This window comes from Cicer arietinum, chromosome 2 (genome assembly GCF_000331145.2).
Source record: "Cicer arietinum cultivar CDC Frontier isolate Library 1 chromosome 2, Cicar.CDCFrontier_v2.0, whole genome shotgun sequence".
In the NCBI taxonomy this organism is placed as follows: domain Eukaryota; kingdom Viridiplantae; phylum Streptophyta; class Magnoliopsida; order Fabales; family Fabaceae; genus Cicer; species Cicer arietinum.
In genome coordinates this window covers 42,514,368-42,536,810 of record NC_021161.2, presented here as the reverse complement: position 1 = coordinate 42,536,810, position 22,443 = coordinate 42,514,368, and the positions used below count along the sequence as shown (strand labels likewise).

Here is a 22,443-nt window from a genome sequence, read left to right as displayed (position 1 = left end):
TGCTGTTGCTGGAAGGCAGAGTTCGGAGGATCCTGGTGTTGCTGTTGGAAATTTGGAGGCGGTTGCTGCTGCTGGGAGTATTGAGAGTAATTTTGTTGCTGCTGGAATAGTGGTTGTTGAGGCAAGTATTGAGGCCGAGGCGGGAACTGCTGATGAAACACAGGAGGAAATGAAAATTGTTGTTGTTGAAATTGTTGTTGTTGCTGCTGAAACTGCTGCTGCTGCTCTTGAAACTTTTGTTTCCACTCCTCATTCAATTTATCAATTGCGGCTTGTATCAGCTGTTGTGTCTTTTCTTCTTGCTCACTTGCCCATTACTTCTTTAACTGGTCAAGATCATTATCTATCGACGGACGATGAGATCGATCCGTACTAGCATAAGAAGAAGACGTCTTAGTCTGAATATATCCGGTTGGACCTTTCTTAAAGGTTGATGATAAACTACCAGCACCCAGCATACGCCCTTTGTACTTGCCACCACTGATGTGCATAAAACTTGCTGTCTCATATTGTTTCCGCTGCACTGGACCAGCTCGCTGAGCAGGAGGAAGAGTAGCTTGATGATCATCCCATTCTTTCATGATTTGTTGAAGTTGTTCCTATATTAAAAATTAAAAAAATAAAATAGTTAATAATTAATATATAATAATTTATAGGTCTAATTAATATATAACAATTAATATATAATAATTACCTGAATATTTTTTGATAATTCATCAGTATACTCATTTGTTTCAGGATTAACATGAAGATAGCGATGTATCTCAGCCTGAGTGACCTCCCTTCCAAGTTGCTTTTCCTAAAATATTAAATTAATGTCAAGTTTATAAGTTGGTGAAATATGATGATTAATTGAATATAAATTAATAGATATATATTATAAATAATAATAAATTACCATATAATATTTAATTTCTCCAGCAGATATAGAACCTCCCTTATGAGTACTGGTACCCCTCTCAGATGCTCTATTAGTCTTTGCTTTTTCTCTCTTCTGTTTGTAAGCATTTGTGTTCCATTTCCTCCACAAAGCAGTCCAAACATTTTCACCAATCCAATTAGGCCGTTTTTCCTCCCCCTTATTACGTGCGTAAGCCAACATAGATGAGAGACGCTTTGAAAAGCGATGGTCAAATGAAGCCAAAACTGCGGCATCATGCTCTCTTTTCCAAGTGCATTTGGTCTGTTGTTTGTTGAAATTTAAAAAATATTAAAAATATAATTAGTAATTCAGTAAATTAATCAAATGTATAAATAAATAGTAATTAAATAAATTAATCTAATGACTTACTTTGAAACAATGTAAAAACTGATCAACTTCCCTAATTTGAGGTGTCTTATCCTCTTTTATCTCACCCCAAGACAACCATGGTTTTTTATATTTCTCTTGTATGACTTCAGCAATTGCCTTTGCAGATGATTTAAAAGGAAGATATCTTCAAAGTTTATATGCAAATTAAATATAAAAATAAATTAATAAAATTAATAATGTATTTACATTGCAATAATAATGAAATATTTAATCAATCATAGTTTACATACCCATCTCCTTCTGGAATGATGACAATGCGGTTGTAGCAATCAACACATCCGGGATCCATTATTTCGTCTAAGGTATAAGGCTCTACTGGGACCTCCGGATATAGAGGAATAGCTCCACCACTAGTACCAATGGACGGCATCGGCATGAGAGATGGGTCATTAACAACACGTTTAGCAACTTTTTTCTTACCACGTGATGTTTTGGATATTCCTCGTATTGCCGCCGTTCCTGTTCCTCCCGATCCATCCGAACCTCCTGATCCTCCTACTCCCGACACTGAAGCCATGTCTATATATATATATATCCATATCCATACATATATATAATATAATATATGTGTGTATACAATTAACATAAGATTAATTAATAATGAAATATACATAAATAAATTATAACACTGACATAAATAAAGAAATATATATAAAATATAAAAATATATATATAAGGTGTCGTTCATTTCAATTACAATATATAATATTATAGATATAGAAACACACATATATATATAATTAATTAATTGTCTTCGTCTTCGTCTTCGTCATCATCGTCGTCGTCATTTGATGAGTGAATTAAATCATTGCCTTCATCATTCTCTAATTCATCTATTTCTTGTTCATCAACTTCTTCTCCAATGTGTGACTCATGACAAAGTTGACTAATAGTCTCATCTCCAATCACATGATCCAAATTTGACATTTCATCCATTTGAAATGCAACTTCTTCATTTTGACCTGCTTCAACTTCTTCGATTCCACTCGTTGGTCTTATTTTGATTGCAGCACACCAACCTTGTTTGCTTCTGACAGTTGATGGATAAGGAACATAATACACTTGTCTTACATTATGGGCCAGGGCAAATGGATCAAACCGTGGATATTTTTTGCTCACACGAATGTCTACAGTATTGGATATCAAATTTATTTTAGTTCCTCTGCTAGATGGATCAAACCACTTACAGTAAAACAACACCACTTTTTTCGCATAATCTAGGAACGTGTAGTCAATTTCGTAAATATGCTCAATCTTGTTCATTTGAGTGTCATGTGGAATCAATTCTTATGATCACATTTTCCTACATTGTGTAAAATTTGAGATTATATGCATGTTGGTTCTAAGTTGATATATAATTCAAGTATGTCAATGTGAGTTTCAATTGCATACAAAACTGAAAATTAAGTATATCAATGTGTTTGAGTGTCCATAAAATTATTATATCAAATTCAGAATAAAGAAGTTCAAGACTTATTGATATGACTTATCTTGAACAAGCTGAGTTTAAATTTCATATAAGATATTTATAAAATAATCATTAATTTTCACTTTTTAATAATAATTTCATATATCATTTTTCTTTTAAATTATTTATTTGACTAAACAAATAAGGATACAATTGTAATTAAAAGAGTTTAAATAAAGAAAAATTATAAATACTTCATTTTTAATTCAAGACTAATTATGAACATCAATGTTAGTAAGTGGTGATATTTATGGACTTAAATGATATTGTCACATTATACAGAAAATTTGGAGGATATTTCATGTCAAATTAGTGTATGAAGTGTCAAAATTAACGACAACTTAATATAATTAATAGAGAATTGAGTCAAAGTTGAAGTTAAAGATTAAAATGACTGTCGAAAATAAAATTTAAAAAATTTAAATTATTTCTCTTTTTTTGAAACTATTATAACACCATATATCACTTTCATGGATAAAAGTGATTGTGGTAGTTTTTGTGTATCTGTTTTCTTTCTATGTCACATGCAGCATTGAGGATGGCCTTATGCATCCGATCAATTGTAGAGGGCATCACCAATGAAGGGCCTAAAATTGTTTTTATAACATAATAAAATATGTGTGATTTTTTTGTTAAATATATTTTTAATCACTATCAAATTTTGATCTCTAAAAAAGTTTATTCAATTTTAATTCCTACTTTGTTTTTATAAGAACTGTTTTTGGGTACAAAAAATATCAATTATTTATAAAAAAATTCAAAATATAAAATTAAAAAAAAAATAGACTAAAAACTAAAAATATTTTTATAAAAATAAAAAATAAAATTTTTAATTTTATAAAAACTAAAAGTTAATTTTTTAAATTATTAAAATTATATTTTTACATTAAAAACTTAATTTTTTAAATTAAAATATAAATTTCAAAATGTTTAAGATCGCCTTGTCGCAAGTTGTGTTGTAGTCTATAGGTAAAGTCGACTTTATAATTGTCTATTTTCCAAATAATCTCCGATACCTCTAAGACAACTGGGAGACGTATTTGCCTAGATGTGGTCCCATGTTTATCTCAATCTCAATCTCTCGTGTGTTTGTTAATTTGTTCTTGTAGTGCTTTTGGGTTTTTAATTTGGACTGGGCCAAGTTCTTTGACTTGTTGGACCTCCTTTTGGAAAGTGGGCCACATAAAGTAATGAGTCATAACTTTTCGACTGATCCTGTTTCCAAAAATAAATACGGTAATTTGTCGGATTTCATATTTTAGTATTTAAAATTTGTGCGAAAAATATTATTTATGTGTAATAATTATGAGTGTATTATGTATTAGTGAGAAAATGGAAAGATTGAATAAGCAATTATCTAACTTTTCAAAGGTTTCTTCAATCTCAATTTTTATTCACGGTTTTAGCTTTTACTCGTTCTGATCTGTTCATTGCTGAGCTTATTCATTTGTCTTTTAGTTTCTTTTTTTAAACTCAAAAATTTGTCTCTTTGTTCTGCACAATGTGTACCAAGACTCACTTAAAAAAATTATGTTTTTATGTTTCTCTGATTAGTTACAAAGCAAAGGTCAATGACACTGCATCTGAAACAGAAAGGCAGCAACAAAACAGAGCCAAACATTGCATCAGAAACAGAGAGGCAACAACAGCAACAAATTAAAAATTATTGTAATTTAATTTAGTTTGGTTTAAATCTTATTGTAATTTAATTTATGGTTGCAATTTGATTGTAATTGTAATTTAAAAAATTATAACTTGATTTGGCATTGTAAATTGATGAGCCTACTTATTGTAAATATAATTACTTCCTTTTTTAATATATATTTCCTTTTTGGTTTATTTTTAAAAGCTTGTTGACCCTCCTTCTTTGTTTTTGCCAAAACCTCATTCTCAACTTGAGACAATCGATCTTCATCTTGTGACTCATCGTAGCCTTTTTAAACAATCTCCTATACACCTTGAGAGTCAAACAATGCTTTCATGTGAATGCACTATTTTTCATAATTCTCTTTTTTTTTTAAGAGGAAAGTGGAAAGTAGTGAATCACGAGTCGCCATTTCTCAACTCTCACAACCAAGCTCTAGATACCATTTTGTTAGAGAAAAGAAGATATTTTTAATAGAAAACTCACAATTTGTTTGATACTTAATGTCAAGTACAATGAGGTATTTATAGGTACAAATAGATAACTTTAAACACATTTCTAGGAGCTTCCTAATTAATACCTACTTCTAGATACTTTACACATTTTTTTAATAATTAAAACACTTCTAGATTCTTAAATAGAAATTCTACATAACTCTATACTTATCTAATTTCAAATTACTAATAACAATTTTAAGAGGAACAAATCTGTTGGGAGCAAACCGTGCATCACACTTATGGTCAATGACACCAATAATCTATACATTTCAAAAGCTCCTCCACATGATCCAACCTATTATAGAAGATTCATTGATCACTTCCTTTACCTTACTAGAACCAGTCCATATTGTAGTTTTTTAGCTCAACAGTTGAGCCAGTTCATGCAAGCTCACACCGAAGACGAATTTTCTGCAGCTACTCGTGTGTTGAAGTATATCAAATCTGCACTAGTACAAGACATTCTCTATCCTTGACCTTAGTCTTTTGTTCTATTTTGTTAGTTAGGTTTTGAAAAATTTACGCTGTATCCCATTTTTATACTTATAACCCCATAATTTTTTGAAAATGCCAATTATACCCTTAATTTATTTTCTCTATAATTCCAGTATACACTTTATTTCCGGAAAACTTGAAAAAAGTTCTCCGGTATAGAAGATAGGTTGTTACCGGAAACCTTTAAAAAGGATTTCCGGTACAGAAGTGAAAAAAAATTGTACTACTGAAAAACTTCGAAAGATTTCCGGTACATAAGGTGTTCCGAAAAACTTTCTCGAAAAGATTTCCGATACACGCTATTTTATTTTTTTTAATAAATGCACCATAAATAATTAATGCACCATTCAATAATTAATACACTATTAGTAGACCATAATAGTTAATAATTAATATACCATAATTAATAATTGATAAATCCTGGGCTGACGAATTCTTATCCATAGACGAGGAAAATTCAAAGTCACGTATTCTTGCTACCAAATGAAAAAAAAGAGTTAAAATTAAATAAATACTAATATAATAAAAAAATTAAAACAAAAAAATTATTTTAAAAAGAATCAAGTTTTCTGGAAAAGTTTTAAAAAGAAATTTCTGAAAATAATGTTCTTTACCGGAAAACTTTTTTTAAGTTTTCTGGAGTGGAAGTTGTGTATCAGAAAACTGAAAAAAAGTTTTCTAGAAGTTTTTTTTTTTACACTTGCTTCTGTTCCGGAAATGTTGAAATGAAGAAAAAAAAAAAGATATATATATACGAGGGTATTTTAGCATTTTCCTATACTTTTTGGGGGTATAGGGATATAGGAGGGGGTACAGGGTAAAATTTTCTTAAGTTTTTATTCATTCTTTTGGTTTCTAGGCCCATTAGCCAGTTAGGTCCAGTTCGTTTTGTTTTGTTAGTATATATATATATATATATATATACGAGGGTATTTTAGCATTTTCCTATACTTTTTGGGGGTATAGGGATATAGGAGGGGGTGCAGGGTAAAATTTTCTTAAGTTTTTATTCATTCTTTTGGTTTCTAGGCCCATTAGCCAATTAGGTCCAGTTCGTTTCGTTTTGTTAGTTATTTGTATTGTTATAAAGTTAAATGTATTATGCATTTTTCAATTAATGAAAACTTAATTATTTTTCATTCATCTTCTAAAAACATTTGTTTAGAAAATATAGACATATTAGTAGTTGATGTCTTAGGATATTTTTTGGAGTTAGGTTTTGATGAGAAAGGGAGTAGAAGACTTATTCTTTATTTATTTAAATATTTCTTTGATCTATGTAAATATATAATTTTTATTTTAAATATAGACATATTTATATATAGACATATTAGTAGTTTGTCAAAATTCTTTATTTGTTCTATTAGGAGGAGGAGCTATGGAGTGTATTTTTTTATTTTTTTTTTTTTATCTTGGATAACATTTCTTTGGAGGAGGATAGTATTGCAAACGAATTTAGAAAGTGTTGGCACTAAATCTTGATATTCATGTGAATACATTTATTGATATTGTTTGGAATAAATTGATATCATCTTAAAAGTATCATTGTTTGTTTGAAGACTATTGCTTAATAGAATTCCATTGATGACCAATCTTAATTCGTCGTGGAGCTTTATCTGTGGAAGCTCAATCTTGTTCATTTGAGTGTCATGTGAAATCAATTCTTATGATCACATTTTCCTACAATGGGTAAATTTTGAGATTATATGCATATTGGTTCCAAGTTGATATATAATTCAAGTATGTTAATGTGAGTTTCAATTACATCTACATCTGAAACTAAAAATTAAGTATATCAATGTGTTTTGAGTGTCCATAAAATTAATATATCAAATTCAGAATAAAGAAGTTCAAGACTTATTGATATGACTTATCTTGAACAAGCTGAGTTTAAATTTCATATAAGATATTTGTAAAATAATCATTAATTTTCACTTTTTAATAATAATTTCATATATCAATTTTCTTTTAAATTATTTATTTGACTAAACAAATAAGGATACAATTGTAATTAAAAGAGTTTAAATAAAGAAAAATTATAAATACTTCATTTTTAATTCAAGAATAATTATGAACATCAATGTTAGTAAGTGGTGATATTTATGGACTTAAATGATATTGTCACATTATACAGAAAATTTAGAGAATATTTCATGTCAAATTAGTGTATGAAATGTCAAAATTAACGACAACTTAATATAATTAATAGAGAATTGAGTCAAAGTTGAAGTTAAAGATTAAAATGACTACCGAAAATAAAATTTAAAAAATTTAAATTATTTCTCTTTTTTTGAAACTATTATAACACCATATATCACTTTCATGGATAAAAGTGATTGTGGTAGTTTTTGTGTATCTGTTTTCTTTCTATGTCACATGCAGCATTGGGGATGGCCTTATGCATCCGATCAATTGTAGAGGGCATCACCAATGAAGGGCCTAAAATTGTTTTTATAACATAATAAAATATGTGTGATTTTTTTGTTAAATATATTTTTAATCACTATCAAATTTTGATCTTTCAACTTTAATCTCTAAAAAAGTTTATTCAATTTTAATTCCTACTTTGTTTTTATAAGAACTATTTTTGGGTACAAAAAATATCAATTATTTATAAAAAAATTCAAAATATAAAACTAAAAAAAAATTAGACTAAAAACTAAAAATATTTTTATAAAAATAAAAAATAAAATTTTTTATTTTATAAAAACTAAAAATTAATTTTTTAAATTATTAAAATTATATTTTTACATTAAAAACTTAATTTTTTAAATTAAAATATAAATTTCAAAATGTTTAAGATCGCCTTGTCGCAAGTTGTGTTGTAGTTTATAGGTAAAGTCGACTTTATAATTGTCTATTCTCCAAATAATCTCCAATACCTTTAAGACAACTGGGAGACGTATCTGCCTAGATGTGGTCCCATGTTTATCTCAATCTCAATCTCTCGTGTGTTTGTTAATTTGTTCTTGTAGTGCTTTTGGGTTTTTAATTTGGACTGGGCCAAGTTCTTTGACTTGTTGGACCTCCTTTTGGAAAGTGGGCCACATAAAGTAATGAGTCATAACTTTTCGACTGATGCTGTTTCCAACAATAAATACAGTAATTTGTCGGATTTCATATTTTAGTATTTAAAATTTGTGCGAAAAATATTATTTATGTGTAATAATTATGAGTGTATTCTGTATTAGTGAGAAAATGGAAAGATTGAATAAGCAATTATCTAACTTTTCAAAGGTTTCTTCAATCTCAATTTTCTAAAAAATCTTTAGATCGATCAATCTAAAAGTTTGATAACTTTTAAGAATATTGATAGAGAGAGAAAAAACTATTTAACTTTTTAAAGTATGAATAATAGATGTTAACGATAGACTTACCTCTTTTAAGCTGAGTTGGATCCTTTAATTACATGTCCAAAACAAAATCAATCATTTTGACTTTATTCATTTGGCTTCTCAGATTATATTAAAAACATATTTATGCAAACTTTTAGTGTTTGTTGAGATTATTGTGAATTTGATAAAATCATAGTTAGTCATTGCCTTTTAATAAAAATTAATTTTAAAATTTCAACAAAATCATAATACTAGTAACATTTTGATTAATTTACTGTTAATTCAAAAAAAATATATATATATATATATATATATATATATATATTATTTTAATCCGTATTAATATGGATCTAGCTATCTAAAAAATGTGTAGCATAATAGAACTACGAATATGGATTAAGTTGGGCCCAGCCAAATAGTGTAATATGGCGGAAAAAATTGATTATAAATTAATTGATACTAGTCTAAAGTGAATTAAATGATTATGTTATATTCACGTAAAAATAAATTAAAAAAAAATTAAATTTAAGTGTAATGATCATATTAAGAGTTAAAACTACAATTTTTAACTTTAAATTAAAATTATTTTTAAAACAAAAATTAATTCTAATCAACATCACCTAAACAATCCCAAAACCAATTCTAATTCTCTATAATTAATTTTCACTAGGTAAAACCAAAGTGTTAAAGGTAGAACAAGAACTTCTTATTGCAGTCGTCGCAGATTAGATCGAAGGGTCATTGTAACAAACAACAGATATTTTGTTTTAGTTTTTTCTATATTTGTTTAAGCTATACTATCTAGAATCAATATTATATAAATTTAAAATCCTAATTTTTGTGTCCAAAAAATTATCTCCATATATACCAACATAAATGTTGTCGAAATCTCTCCTTAGATATTGAAGTGTTATATTTTTCACTTTGTCAATGTCTTAGAGTGATATCTCCAAAATCTTCTAAATTTCCTTTGAATTTGTAGCATCGACAACCTTTTCAAACATAGAATCATCCAAACATTGATGAATGAGAGTAAAAGCTTGTTGACCCTTCTTCTTTGTTTTTGCCAAAACCTCATTCTCAACTTGAGACAATCTATCTTCATCTTGTGACTCATCGTAGGCTTTTTCAACAATCTCCTATACACCTTGAGAGTCAAACAATGTTTTCATGTGAATGCACTATTTTTCATAATTCTCTTTCTTTTTTGAAGAGGAAAGTGGAAAGTAGTGAATCACGTGTCGCCATTTCTCAACTCTCACAACCAAGCTCTAGATACCATTTTGTTAGAGAAAAGAAGATATTTTTAATAGAAAACTCACAATTTGTTTGATACTTAATGTCAAGTACAATGAGGTATTTATAGGTACAAATAGATAACTTTAAACACATTTCTAGGAGCTTCCTAATTAATACCTATTTCTAGATACTTTACACATTTTTTTAATAATTAAAACACTTCTAGATTCTTAAATAGAAATTCTACATAACTCTATACTTATCTAATTTCAAATTACTAATAACAATTTTAAGAGGAACAAATCTGTTGGGAGCAAACCGTGCATCACACTTATGGTCAATGACACCAATATTCTATACATTTCAAAAGCTCCTCCACATGATCCAACCTATTATAGAAGATTCATTGATCACTTCCTTTACCTTACTAGAACCAGTCCATATTGTAGTTTTTTAGCTCAACAGTTGAGCCAGTTCATGCAAGCTCACACCGAAGACGAATTTTCTGCAGCTACTCGTGTGTTGAAGTATATCAAATCTGCACTAGTACAAGACATTCTCTATCCTTGGCCTTAGTCTTTTGTTCTATTTTGTTAGTTAGGTTTTAAAAAATTTACGATGTATCCCATTTTTATACTTATAACCCCATAATTTTTTGAAAATGCCAATTATACCCTTAATTTTTTTTCTTTATAATTCCAGTATACACTTTATTTCCGGAAAACTTGAAAAAAGTTCTCCGGTATAGAAGGTAGGTTGTTACCGGAAACCTTTAAAAAGGATTTCCGGTGTAGAAGTGAAAAAAAATTGTACTACCGAAAAACTTCGAAAGATTTCCAGTACAGAAGGTGTTCCGGAAAACTTTCTCAAAAAGATTTCCGATACACGCTATTTTATTTTTTTTAATAAATGCACCATAAATGATTAATACACCATTCAATAATTAATACACTATTAATAGACCATAATAGTTAATAATTAATATACCATAATTAATAATTCATAAATCGTGGGCTGTTAGACGAATTCTTATCCATAGACGAGGAAATTTCAAAGTCACGTATTCTTGCTACCAAATGAAAAAAAATAGTTAAAATTAAATAAATACTAATATAACAAAAAAAAATTAAAACAAAAAAATTATTTTAAAAAAAATCAAGTTTTCTGGAAAAGTTTAAAAAAAAAAATTTATGAAAATAATGTTCTTTACCGGAAAACTTTTTTTAAGTTTTCCGGAGTGGAAGTTGTGTATCGGAAAACTGAAAAAAAGTTTTCTAGAAGTTTTTTTTTTTTACACTTGCTTCTGTTCCGGAAATGTTGAAATGAAGAAATAAAAAAAGATATATATATACGAGGGTATTTTAGCATTTTCCTATACTTTTTGGGGGTATAGGGATATAGGAGGGGGTACAGGGTAAAATTTTCTTAAGTTTTTATTCATTCTTTTGGTTTCTAGGCCCATTAGCCAGTTAGGTCCAGTTCGTTTTGTTTTGTTAGTTATTTGTATTGTTTTAAAGTTAAATGTATTATGCATTTTTCAATTAATAAAAACTTAATTATTTTTCATTCATCTTCTAAAAACATTTGTTTAGAAAATATAGACATATTAGTAGTTGATGTCTTAGGATATTTTTTGCAGTTAGGTTTTGATCAGAAAGGGAGTAGAAGACTTATTCTTTATTTGTTTAAATATTTCTTTGGTCTATGTAAATATATAATTTTTATTTTAAATATAGACATATTTATATATAGACATATTAGTAGTTTGTCAAAATTCTTTATTTGTTCTATTAGGAGCAGGAGCTATGGAGTGTATTTTTTATTTTTTTTTTTATCTTGGATAACATTTCTTTGGAGGAGGATAGTATTGCAAACGAATTTAGAAAGTGTTGGCACTAAATCTTGATATTCATGTGAATACATTTATTGATATTGTTTGGAATAAATTGATATCATCTTAAAAGTATCATTGTTTGTTTGAAGACTATTGCTTAATAGAATTCCATTGATGACCAATCTTAGTTCGTCGTGTAACTTTATGTGTGGAAGCTCAATCTTGTTCATTTGAGTGTCATGTGGAATCAATTCTTATGATCACATTTTCCTACATTGTGTAAAATTTGAGATTATATGCATGTTGGTTCCAAATTGATATATAATTCAAGTATGTTAATGTGAGTTTCAATTACATCTGAAACTAAAAATTAAGTATACCAATGTGTTTTGAGTGTCCATAAAATTAATATATCAAATTCAGAATAAAGAAGTTCAAGACTTATTGATATGACTTATCTTGAACAAGTTGAGTTTAAATTTCATATAAGATATTTGTAAAATAATCATTTGTTCCCATGTTTCTGCCTAGATGTGTTCCCATGTTTATCCCAATCTCAATCTCTCGTGTGTTTGTTAATTTGTTCTTGTAGTGCTTTTGGATTTTTAATTTGGACTGGGCCAAGTTCTTTGACTTGTTGGACCTCCTTTTGGAAAGTGGGCCACATAAAGTAATGAGTCATAACTTTTCGGCTGATGCTGTTTCCAAAAATAAATACGGTAATTTGTCGGATTTCATATTTTAGTATTTAAAATTTGTGCGAAAAATTTTATTTATGCGTAATAATTATGAGTGTATTCTGTATTAGTGAGAAAATGGAAAGATTGAATAAGTAATTATATTAAAAACATATTTATGTAAACTTTTAATGTTTGTTGAGATTATTGTGAATTTGATAAAATCATAGTTAGTCATTGCTTTTTAATAAAAATTAATTTTAAAATTTCAACAAAACCATAATACTAGTATCATTATGATTAATTTACTGTTAATTCAAATATATATATATATATATATATATATATATATATATATATATATATATTATTTTAATCCGTATTAATATGGATCTAGCTATCTAAAAAATGTGTAGCATAATAGAACTACGAATATGGATTAAGTTGGGCCCAGCCAAATAGTGTAATATGGCGGAAAAAATTGATTATAAATTAATTGATACTAGTCTAAAGTGAATTAAATGTTAATGTATATGTTATATTCACGTAAAAATAAATTAAAAAAAATTAAATTTAAGTGTAATGATCATATTAAGAGTTAAAACTACAATTTTTAACTTTAAATTAAAATTATTTTTAAAACTAAAATTAATTCTAATCAACATCACCTAAACAATCCCAAAACCAATTCTAATTCTCTATAATTAATTTTCACTAGGTAAAACCAAAGTGTTAAAGGTAGAACAAGAACTTCTTATTGCAGTCGTCGCAGATTAGATCGAAGGATCATTGTAACAAACAAGAGATATTTTGTTTTAGTTTTTTATATATTTGTTTAAGCTATACTATCTAGAATCAATATTATATAAATTTAAAATCCTAATTTTTGTGTCCAAAAACATATCTCCATATATACCAACATAAATGTTGTCGAAATCTCTCCTTAGATATCGAAGTGTTATATTTTTCACTTTGTTAATATCTTAGAGTGATATCTCCAAAATCTTCTAAATTTCCTTTGAATTTGTAGCATCGACAACCTTTTCAAACATAGAATCATCCAAACTGTCGCGGTCTAAACTTTCGAGTGTTTCTCGAATTCAATGGAATCGTCACCAAAATTTATTTTAAAATAGAGAAAATATTGGGAAACCCCTTAAAATAGAAAGAAAATGGTCCTTGAAACCAAATTTGAGTTTGGGAGTCAATTATGCGTAGGGAAGGTATTAGCACCCTACGACATCCGTTAAAAACGGTTACCTATAATTAATTCTGCAAGATTAATTTTAACTTAAGTATATTTATTTTTTTTATTATTAAATATGAATAACAATTATTACTATATTTAAAATATGATTTTGAAATAAATATGTTTTTAACAAATAAAGAACAAAAACTGAAATTTTTATTTATGTGCTTGACAAGAATATGATCTTGCTCCTATGTCTCTCCCGGTGCGATGGAGAAATCAAAGCTACGTAGTTCTTGGTTAGAAAATGTTGATGTGTTTTAAAGAAAATTTGTTTTGTGATAAAGAAATGTTTTGACAAAATAGAAAAATAAAAGAGTTTGATTTGAATAGATATATTAAAATACGAGTTTTAAGACGATCAAGTTGTACAACTCGTGTCCCAAAACTCAAGGAATAAAGAAGATGTCACATCTAATTTAATCCTCTAAAAAAATATTTTATTATTCTCGATTTTTAAATTGAGTTTCAAAACCACCAAGTAGTACAACTTGTGTTTTAACACTCAGAGATAAAAAAGAGTTACATCTAATAAATAGGTCGATTTTAGATTAGTTCATTAAAATAAATAAATAAATGAATAAATAAATAAAATAAATAAGTTAAATAAATAGAGTTTTAGAACTATCAAGTTGTACCACTTGTATCCTAACAACTCAAAGATTAAAAAGATGTCACATCTAATTAACCTTTAACATAATATTTATTTGTATTTTTTTATGATGAAATTGATATTTAATTATGAAGACAATTAAACCCCTTTTTTTTTAAAAATAATAAAAAAAAGTAAAATGAATAGATTTAAATGGACTAAGATTAGTAAGATTTAAATAGGTTGAGATTAGTAAAATAAAAATGGATTGATATTAGTAAAATAAAAATGAGTTGAGATTGAATATATTTTGGTTATTAACCCATAACCCAGGCCCAACCCAACTTAATAATAAGAAAGGGTCAAAACTGAAACTAAGAAACCCTAATTTCATTTAAGGAAAACGGCCAATTTGAAACACAAAGGAGGCGGCCAGAAACGCGATTGGAACCAGGATGCGAAAACGAAAACGATATGAGGGAATAGCGACAGTAAGGAAGGTGACGGCAACCTCGGCGACGGTGAGGAAGGTGACGGCAACCTCGGCGACGGTGGCAGCGCCGACAACATCATCGTCCAAGGTGTGAGTTTTTCGTTTTCTATTTTACTTTCAAAAACAAAATTTATTTTTATATTAGCTTACATTTACATGACAATAGAACTATGTAAAAGAAAGAAAATACCTTCTCTTCTTCTGGCTCGTTTCCTTTTGCTACTGCTTTTACTCTCCTTTTTTCTGTTTAAGTATTTTTTCTATTCGTGTTTGATTTCTCGTTCTTTGTATGTTTTTTATCAGTGGTGTTAAATCTCATATTCCTCCCCCTCTTTGAAATTTTATAGGGTATATTTATAGAGTTTTTTTTTAGGTTTAGTTGTTTTCTGGTCTGTCTTGGTCCTTCTCTATCTATTTCCTGTTTGATGTTTTGATTGCTTTGCTCATCATCTGCGTTTTTCTGCATCTCTGATCTATTCACGGTTTTAGCTTTTACTCGTTCTGATCTGTTCATTGCTGAGCTTATTCATTTGTCTTTTAGTTTCTTTTTTTAAACTCAAAAATTTGTCTCTTTGTTCTGCACAATGTGTACCAAGACTCACTTAAAAAAATTATGTTTTTATGTTTCTCTGATTAGTTACAAAGCAAAGGTCAATGACACTGCATCTGAAACAGAAAGGCAGCAACAAAACAGAGCCAAACATTGCATCAGAAACAGAGAGGCAACAACAGCAACAAATTAAAAATTATTGTAATTTAATTTAGTTTGGTTTAAATCTTATTGTAATTTAATTTATGGTTGCAATTTGATTGTAATTGTAATTTAAAAAATTATAACTTGATTTGGCATTGTAAATTGATGAGCCTACTTATTGTAAATATAATTACTTCCTTTTTTAATATATATTTCCTTTTTGGTTTATTTTTAAAAGCTTGTTGACCCTCCTTCTTTGTTTTTGCCAAAACCTCATTCTCAACTTGAGACAATCGATCTTCATCTTGTGACTCATCGTAGCCTTTTTAAACAATCTCCTATACACCTTGAGAGTCAAACAATGCTTTCATGTGAATGCACTATTTTTCATAATTCTCTTTTTTTTGAAGAGGAAAGTGGAAAGTAGTGAATCACGAGTCGCCATTTCTCAACTCTCACAACCAAGCTCTAGATACCATTTTGTTAGGGAAAAGAAGATATTTCTAATAGAAAACTCACAATTTGTTTGATACTTAATGTCAAGTACAGTGAGATATTTATAGGTACAAATAGATAACTTTAAACACATTTCTAGGAGCTTCCTAATTAATACCTACTTCTAGATACTTTACACATTTTTTTAATAATTAAAACACTTCTAGATTCTTAAATAGAAATTCTACATAACTCTATACTTATCTAATTTCAAATTATTAATAACAAGTTTAAGAGGAACAAATCTGTTGGGAGCAAACCGTGCATCACACTTATGGTCAATGACACCAATATTCTATACATTTCAAAAGCTCCTCCACATGATCCAACCTATTATAGAAGATTCATTGATCACTTCCTTTACCATACTAGAATCAGTCCATATTGTAGTTTTTTAGCTCAACAGTTGAGCCAGTTCATGCAAGCTCCCACCGAAGACGAATTTTCTGCAGCTACTCGTGTGTTGAAGTATATCAAATCTGCACTAGTACAAGACATTCTCTATCCTTGGCCTTAGTCTTTTGTTCTATTTTGTTAGTTAGGTTTTGAAAAATTTACGTTGTACCCCATTTTTATACTTATACCCCCATAATTTTTTGAAAATGCCAATTATACCCTTAATTTTTTTCTCTCTATAATTCCAGTATACACTTTATTTCCGGAAAACTTGAAAAAAGTTCTCCGGTATAGAAGGTAGGTTGTTACCGAAAACCTTTAAAAAAGATTTCTGGTACAGAAGTGAAAAAAATTGTACTACCGAAAAACTTCATTCGAAAGATTTCCGGTACAGAAGGTGTTTCGAAAAACTTTCTCGAAAAGATTTCCAATACACGCTATTTTTTTTTATTTTTATAAATGCACCATAAATAATTAATACATCATTCAATAATTAATACACTATTAATACACCATAATAGTTAATAATTAATATACCATAATTAATAATTCATAAATCGTTGTCAGAGGAATCCTTACCATAACAGGATCCATAGACGATGAAAATTCAAAGTCACGTATTCTTGCTACCCAATGAAAAAAAATTAGTTAAAATTAAATAAATACTAATATAATAAAAAAAATTAAAACAAAAAAATTATTTTTAAAAAAATCAAGTTTTCCGAAAAAGTTTTAAAAAAAAATTTCTGAAAATAATGTTCTGTACCGGAAAACTTTTTTTAAGTTTTTCGGAGTAGAAGTTGTGTACCGGAAAACTGAAAAAAAATTTCTGAATTTTTTTTTTTTTACACTTGCTTCTGTTCTGGAAATGTTGAAATGAAAAAATAAAATATATATACGAGGGTATTTTAGCATTTTTCTATACTTTTTGGGGGTATAGGGATAAAGGAGGGGGTACATGGTAAAATTTTCTTAAGTTTTTATTCATTTTTTTGGTTTCTAGGCCCATTAGCTAGTTAGGTCCAGTTCGTTTCGTTTTGTTAGTTATTTGTCTTGTTATAAAGTTAAATGTATTATGCATTTTTCAATTAATGAAAACTTAATTATTTTTCATTCATCTTCTAAAAACATTTGTTTAGAAAATATAGACATATTAGTAGTTGATGTCTTAGGATATTTTTTGGAGTTAGGTTTTGATGAGAAAAGGAGTAGAAGACTTATTCTTTATTTGTTTAAATATTTTTTTGGTCTATGTAAATATATCATTTTTATTTTATTTTAATTATTGTAAGTTTTTTTGTTTTGATTTATTTTTTGTAAAATCATATACGATTGATTTTGATCCCTAATGTCATATTAAAAGCTACAAAAAAAGAGCTGACAAACCACCGTAACACGGAAGAATACGAGTTTTTCAAAAACCCCTAAACCTCACTTTTTATTTCTATTCATATATTTTTTTTTAAAATAATACTAATTATTAAATGATAATTAATAAATTTATTAATTAATAATATAAAATATTTTAATTTTTAATATATCATAAAAGATGATGTATTTGTTTGTACTTATAGAATCACGTGTCTCAATGCTCCTTTTTTTTAATCTTGATTTGACGTTAGAGATTAAAGTTGGTCGTCTCTGATTTTACAGGCACTGAATCCAAACCAAAAAACTTACAAAAACTAAAATTACAAAATAATATATTTGCTGGGACCAAAAACATATTTAAACTTTTTTTTTATTTTTTAAATTAAATAAATTTTAAAATATTTCTATAATCAAAGTAAAAAGTATTAAAATATTATATGATCGTCTATCATATAAACTTAATCCACATTCTCCTCCAAAATGTCCAAAATTCAAAAATATAGCTTAAAAATTATTCCTTTCAAGAACTTAGCAATTTTTTGGGTTTTCCTCCATTTTCTTCCTGTCCAATGTAGAAAAACATTTAAATATTTGACAATAAAAAATTGTATCATTTATCTTTCATATATCTCCTTGTATGTTCCATCAAATTGCAGAGACCAACTCCCAGCTAAAGTTTAATGTGATAAGTGCAAAAATGTACCATTTTCTATTAAGAGAGAGAATATATACTTTTGTTAATTGTGAACCTATGGTTAATTTCCGCCGAAAATTTTGAAAACGCCACAAGGTAAATAGTTTCCTTCCAAAGTATGTTTTTCATATAGAAAAAAAAAAAATAGTTTTACATTAATATTTAGTCTATTTCAATCCACTTTAATAATATGACATAAAAAAAGATATAAACTTTAATATAAAACTAATTCATACTAAAAATATATATTCGTTAAAATCATTTTCCATTCACAATAACTAAAACTTAAACAATTTAACCACTTACTTAAGACCCTAAGTCGAACCATCCTAAAAAAAAAATGAAAATCCCATAATCATCTCTTTTTTTATGAATAATATTTCTCAAAAAAGATATATATCATATTTGCTAGCTGAAAATAAAAGCTAGTTAACCTGAATTAAAAATTTATAGTGACTCTTATAATAAAATAAGTAATTTGAAATCTTAATCGCTATTATATTTAAAAATTAATTATTTTAAATTTATTTAATATCAATATTTTTAATTTTAATAAAGAAAATATTTAATATAATTAAATATTTTACATTTAAATAAACAGTTTAACAAATTTAACTTATATTTTACATTAAACCTAAAATATTTATTATACATAATAATTTTCAATAGTTATAAAAATAATTATTTTTATTTAGAATAATGACACCTGGCCATGTGTTAACTTTTAAATATCCCAGCGGTTAGAAAGGATCTTCAATTTATTGATTCATTCAGCTTTTTACAATATTCATATTATAATGTTTAAACTTAAAAGATAAGAATAAAGTAAGTAATGGAAGCCAGTTGGAAAAGGGTGGCACGTCTTTTGGCTTAACTTGCACATGCATTTTGCCATATTGTCTCCTTTTTTCATAAGAAGGTAGGCAACAACAAATAATATTTGATTCCTTCTTTAACTACTTCCTTACCTGTCCATTTTGTCCATTTCATATATTCATGTTAATCCAAAAATGGTCGATGCATTGAAGATTCCTTACAACATTGATATGATAGCAACCTTGCAGCTTGTAGTAACAACTTCCCTTTAACTAATATTTTAAGCCTCCCTCGCTTTCATTGAGTTCATTATAGTTTGGATAATAACTTCTGACATATCAAACTTAATGTACCTAAATAAATTTTCTAAAATCTAATCATCATTTTAAATTACTAGATAAAAAACTTGTTATTATTTTTTCAGGTATATCTTTTATTATTACTATTGCAAATTTGTCTTCAAATGTGTCATATTAATGGTTACAATTTAATTTTATATCTTTAATAATTGTATTTCAAAAACGGACAAACGGACAGTTGTAAAATAAACTTTAGTTAAAGATAATTTTATTCTCCACTTTTTTAAAAAAAAAATATTATTTTCTTTAAAAATAAAAAGTCAAAATTGAGCACATTCATACATAAAATAATATATTAAAAATAAATATTAATACATAAATTAAATACATTAAATACATCATATATTTTTCTTAATATACTTGAAAATGACAAGAAAATTATAATAAGAGAAGGAATAGTAATAGAATTAAGTTTATTTTCGTTTAAATATAAAAATTTCCTTATAAATGTACAAAGAAATCAAAAAAGAGAACTTGTGGAAAAAATTGAAATCCAGAAGTTAATTTCAACTTATAAGATAAACTCAGATTTAATAATTTATTGTAAGATTTTTTTGAAATATATTATGGTTACGTTGGCTCATGAGTGTATGTGTCGCTTGTCATCTACAAAGTAATACAACTTGCAACCAATTGGTTCAATTAGTATAGATTTAATTTTCATAGTGAAAAAGATTAAAGATTTTATATATCGTGTTTAATCATAATCATTCAATTATTTAAAAAATTTGACTTTTCGATAAATCTAAATTACAAGTGGTACAACTTATGATTTGTCATGGATTGATAATGTAATATAATTGAAATGATCAATTAATCAAAAACTAGTAGCTACAGCTACACCTAATAAAATTAACAGAAAGGGTAAAACAAGAAACATAAATTAGAGATGAAAAACAAATCTTCAGCTGAGAATCACTTCTCAGTTTGCCAGCAAAACTCATTAACAAGTGCTACAGAGAGTATAAGATTAATAATCATGGAAGAAACTACACCATGAAAAATGATAAACAAGTTCACATAGAAAAAAGTCAAAACAATAACAACAAACAATTAGAATCGACATACACACAAAAAGAACCACCTTATAAATTATGTACAAAACCAAGCATGATCACCTACCATCTGCCGACGTAAAAGAATCGGCAAATCCATACGGCCGAGTAGGTATACTCGTTTGTGTGTTATCCAAGCTTGGCAGAAGCGAAGAAGACGATGATTCCATTTGACTTGCACCTTCATAAGCCTGCCACTTCTTGAGTGCTTGTGGTAAAGACAAGTCAAGGTCGATACCGTATATATCTTCTGAATTTTGATCAGATGGTTTCCATAGTTCTACAAGAGAAGAAAGTACATTAACAGCATGACCCATGTCAGGTCTTTGATATGGCTCCCTTGCACTGCAGTGACCGGCTAACTCGGCTACGGTGTGAATACTAGCTAGTGTTTCCTCGTTGATCTCAATTGTCGGGTCAATGGCCTTTCGGAATGAGTCCTTATTTATGTACATTCTGCGGAACCATGCTACAAGGTGCATGCTGTCCTCGGGTTGGCTTTCATCGAGAGCTTTTCTTCCGGTTATCAGCTCCATCAATATTACCCCGAAGCTGAACACGTCAACTTTAGTTGTCACACGGCCGGTAACTGCAAACATATGTCCATTTGCATGTTAGTGATAGCGACATTTGCCGAAAAATCAATGAAAATCCAAAAATGATCAAACACAAGCATTCAGAATTTTTGTACTATCAAGCAAACAAATAAACATAAAAATAAAAAATCAGATGACACAACCATTCAATCAAGACGCAAGCGGCCATTTTTACAAATTGAACATGGACAACATTTGGATCACAAGTTACATTCTTGACTTCCTATTAACAGGATGAAGTTGTAATGATAGGTTTTGCTTAACTAAATGAAAATGTAAGTATCATCATTAAATATATCCTAGCTGCTCATAAATAGGTTGCTACATTCAAACTCAAACCAAGCCATTAATTTGGGAATACTAACGAAAAAATGTCATAGCACATAGAGAACAAGTGAGGCGAAAGAAAGATCAAGAACTAAAAGATATATACCTGCATATTCCGGCGCCAAATATCCAAAAGTTCCTGCAATTCTTGTTTCAATTGAGGCTTTCCCTTCCGGAGCCAGACGCACAAGACCGAAATCCGCGACCTTTGCCCTCATATCGTCTCCAAGGAGAATGTTTGAAGGTTTCAAGTCTCTGTGTATGAAGCTTTGATGAGCCAAGCTATGAAGGTACTCAACACCCCTTGCGACATCTAAGGCAATGGTCAATCTCTTATTCCACCCGAGTGGTTCGAGTCCTTCATCTGGCCAATTGAAAAGATACCTACTCAGGGTCCCCTGAGGCATGTACTCGTACACAAGAAGTTTTTCATTCCCATCCAAGCAGTAACCAAGAAGAGCAACAAGATGCCGGTGACGAACCTTTGTCAAAACAGCAATTTCAGATTTGAATTCCGTCGCACCCTTCCCAGTTATTGCCCCAGCACACTCCATTCTTTTCACTGCAATTCTTGTACCATCATGGAGTTCGCCTTTGTAAACCGTTCCAAAACCTCCTTGTCCCAATATATTTTTCTCGCTGAAATTGTTTGTGACACTCCTCAGAACCTGTATCGAAATGACCATGTTTCCCGCTTCAACCATTTGAACATCTCCCACCTCACTGCCGGCTACGGTTCGGACTTCACTCACGCCTCCAACACTGACACTTGAACCTGCAACCGTTATCTTCACACTTTCATTC

The 22,443-nt window shown here is 28.5% G+C and overlaps 1 protein-coding gene across 1 annotated transcript in view; it reads right to left on the bottom strand.

The window, feature by feature from the left end:
* Positions 1-20,526: 20,526 nt before the first annotated feature.
* The window catches only part of LOC101494645 (receptor protein kinase TMK1), a 3,736-nt gene continuing 1,819 nt past the window's right edge, over positions 20,527-22,443 (bottom strand). The window contains exons 1-2 of the mRNA XM_027331911.2: positions 21,746-22,443; positions 20,527-21,305 (exon numbers count right to left, since the gene is read on the bottom strand). The exon at positions 21,746-22,443 is cut by the window's right edge and continues 1,819 nt beyond it. Coding sequence (XP_027187712.1) covers positions 20,776-21,305; positions 21,746-22,443 — 1,228 coding nt within the window. The 3' untranslated portion in view covers positions 20,527-20,775. The remainder of the gene's footprint in view (positions 21,306-21,745) is intronic.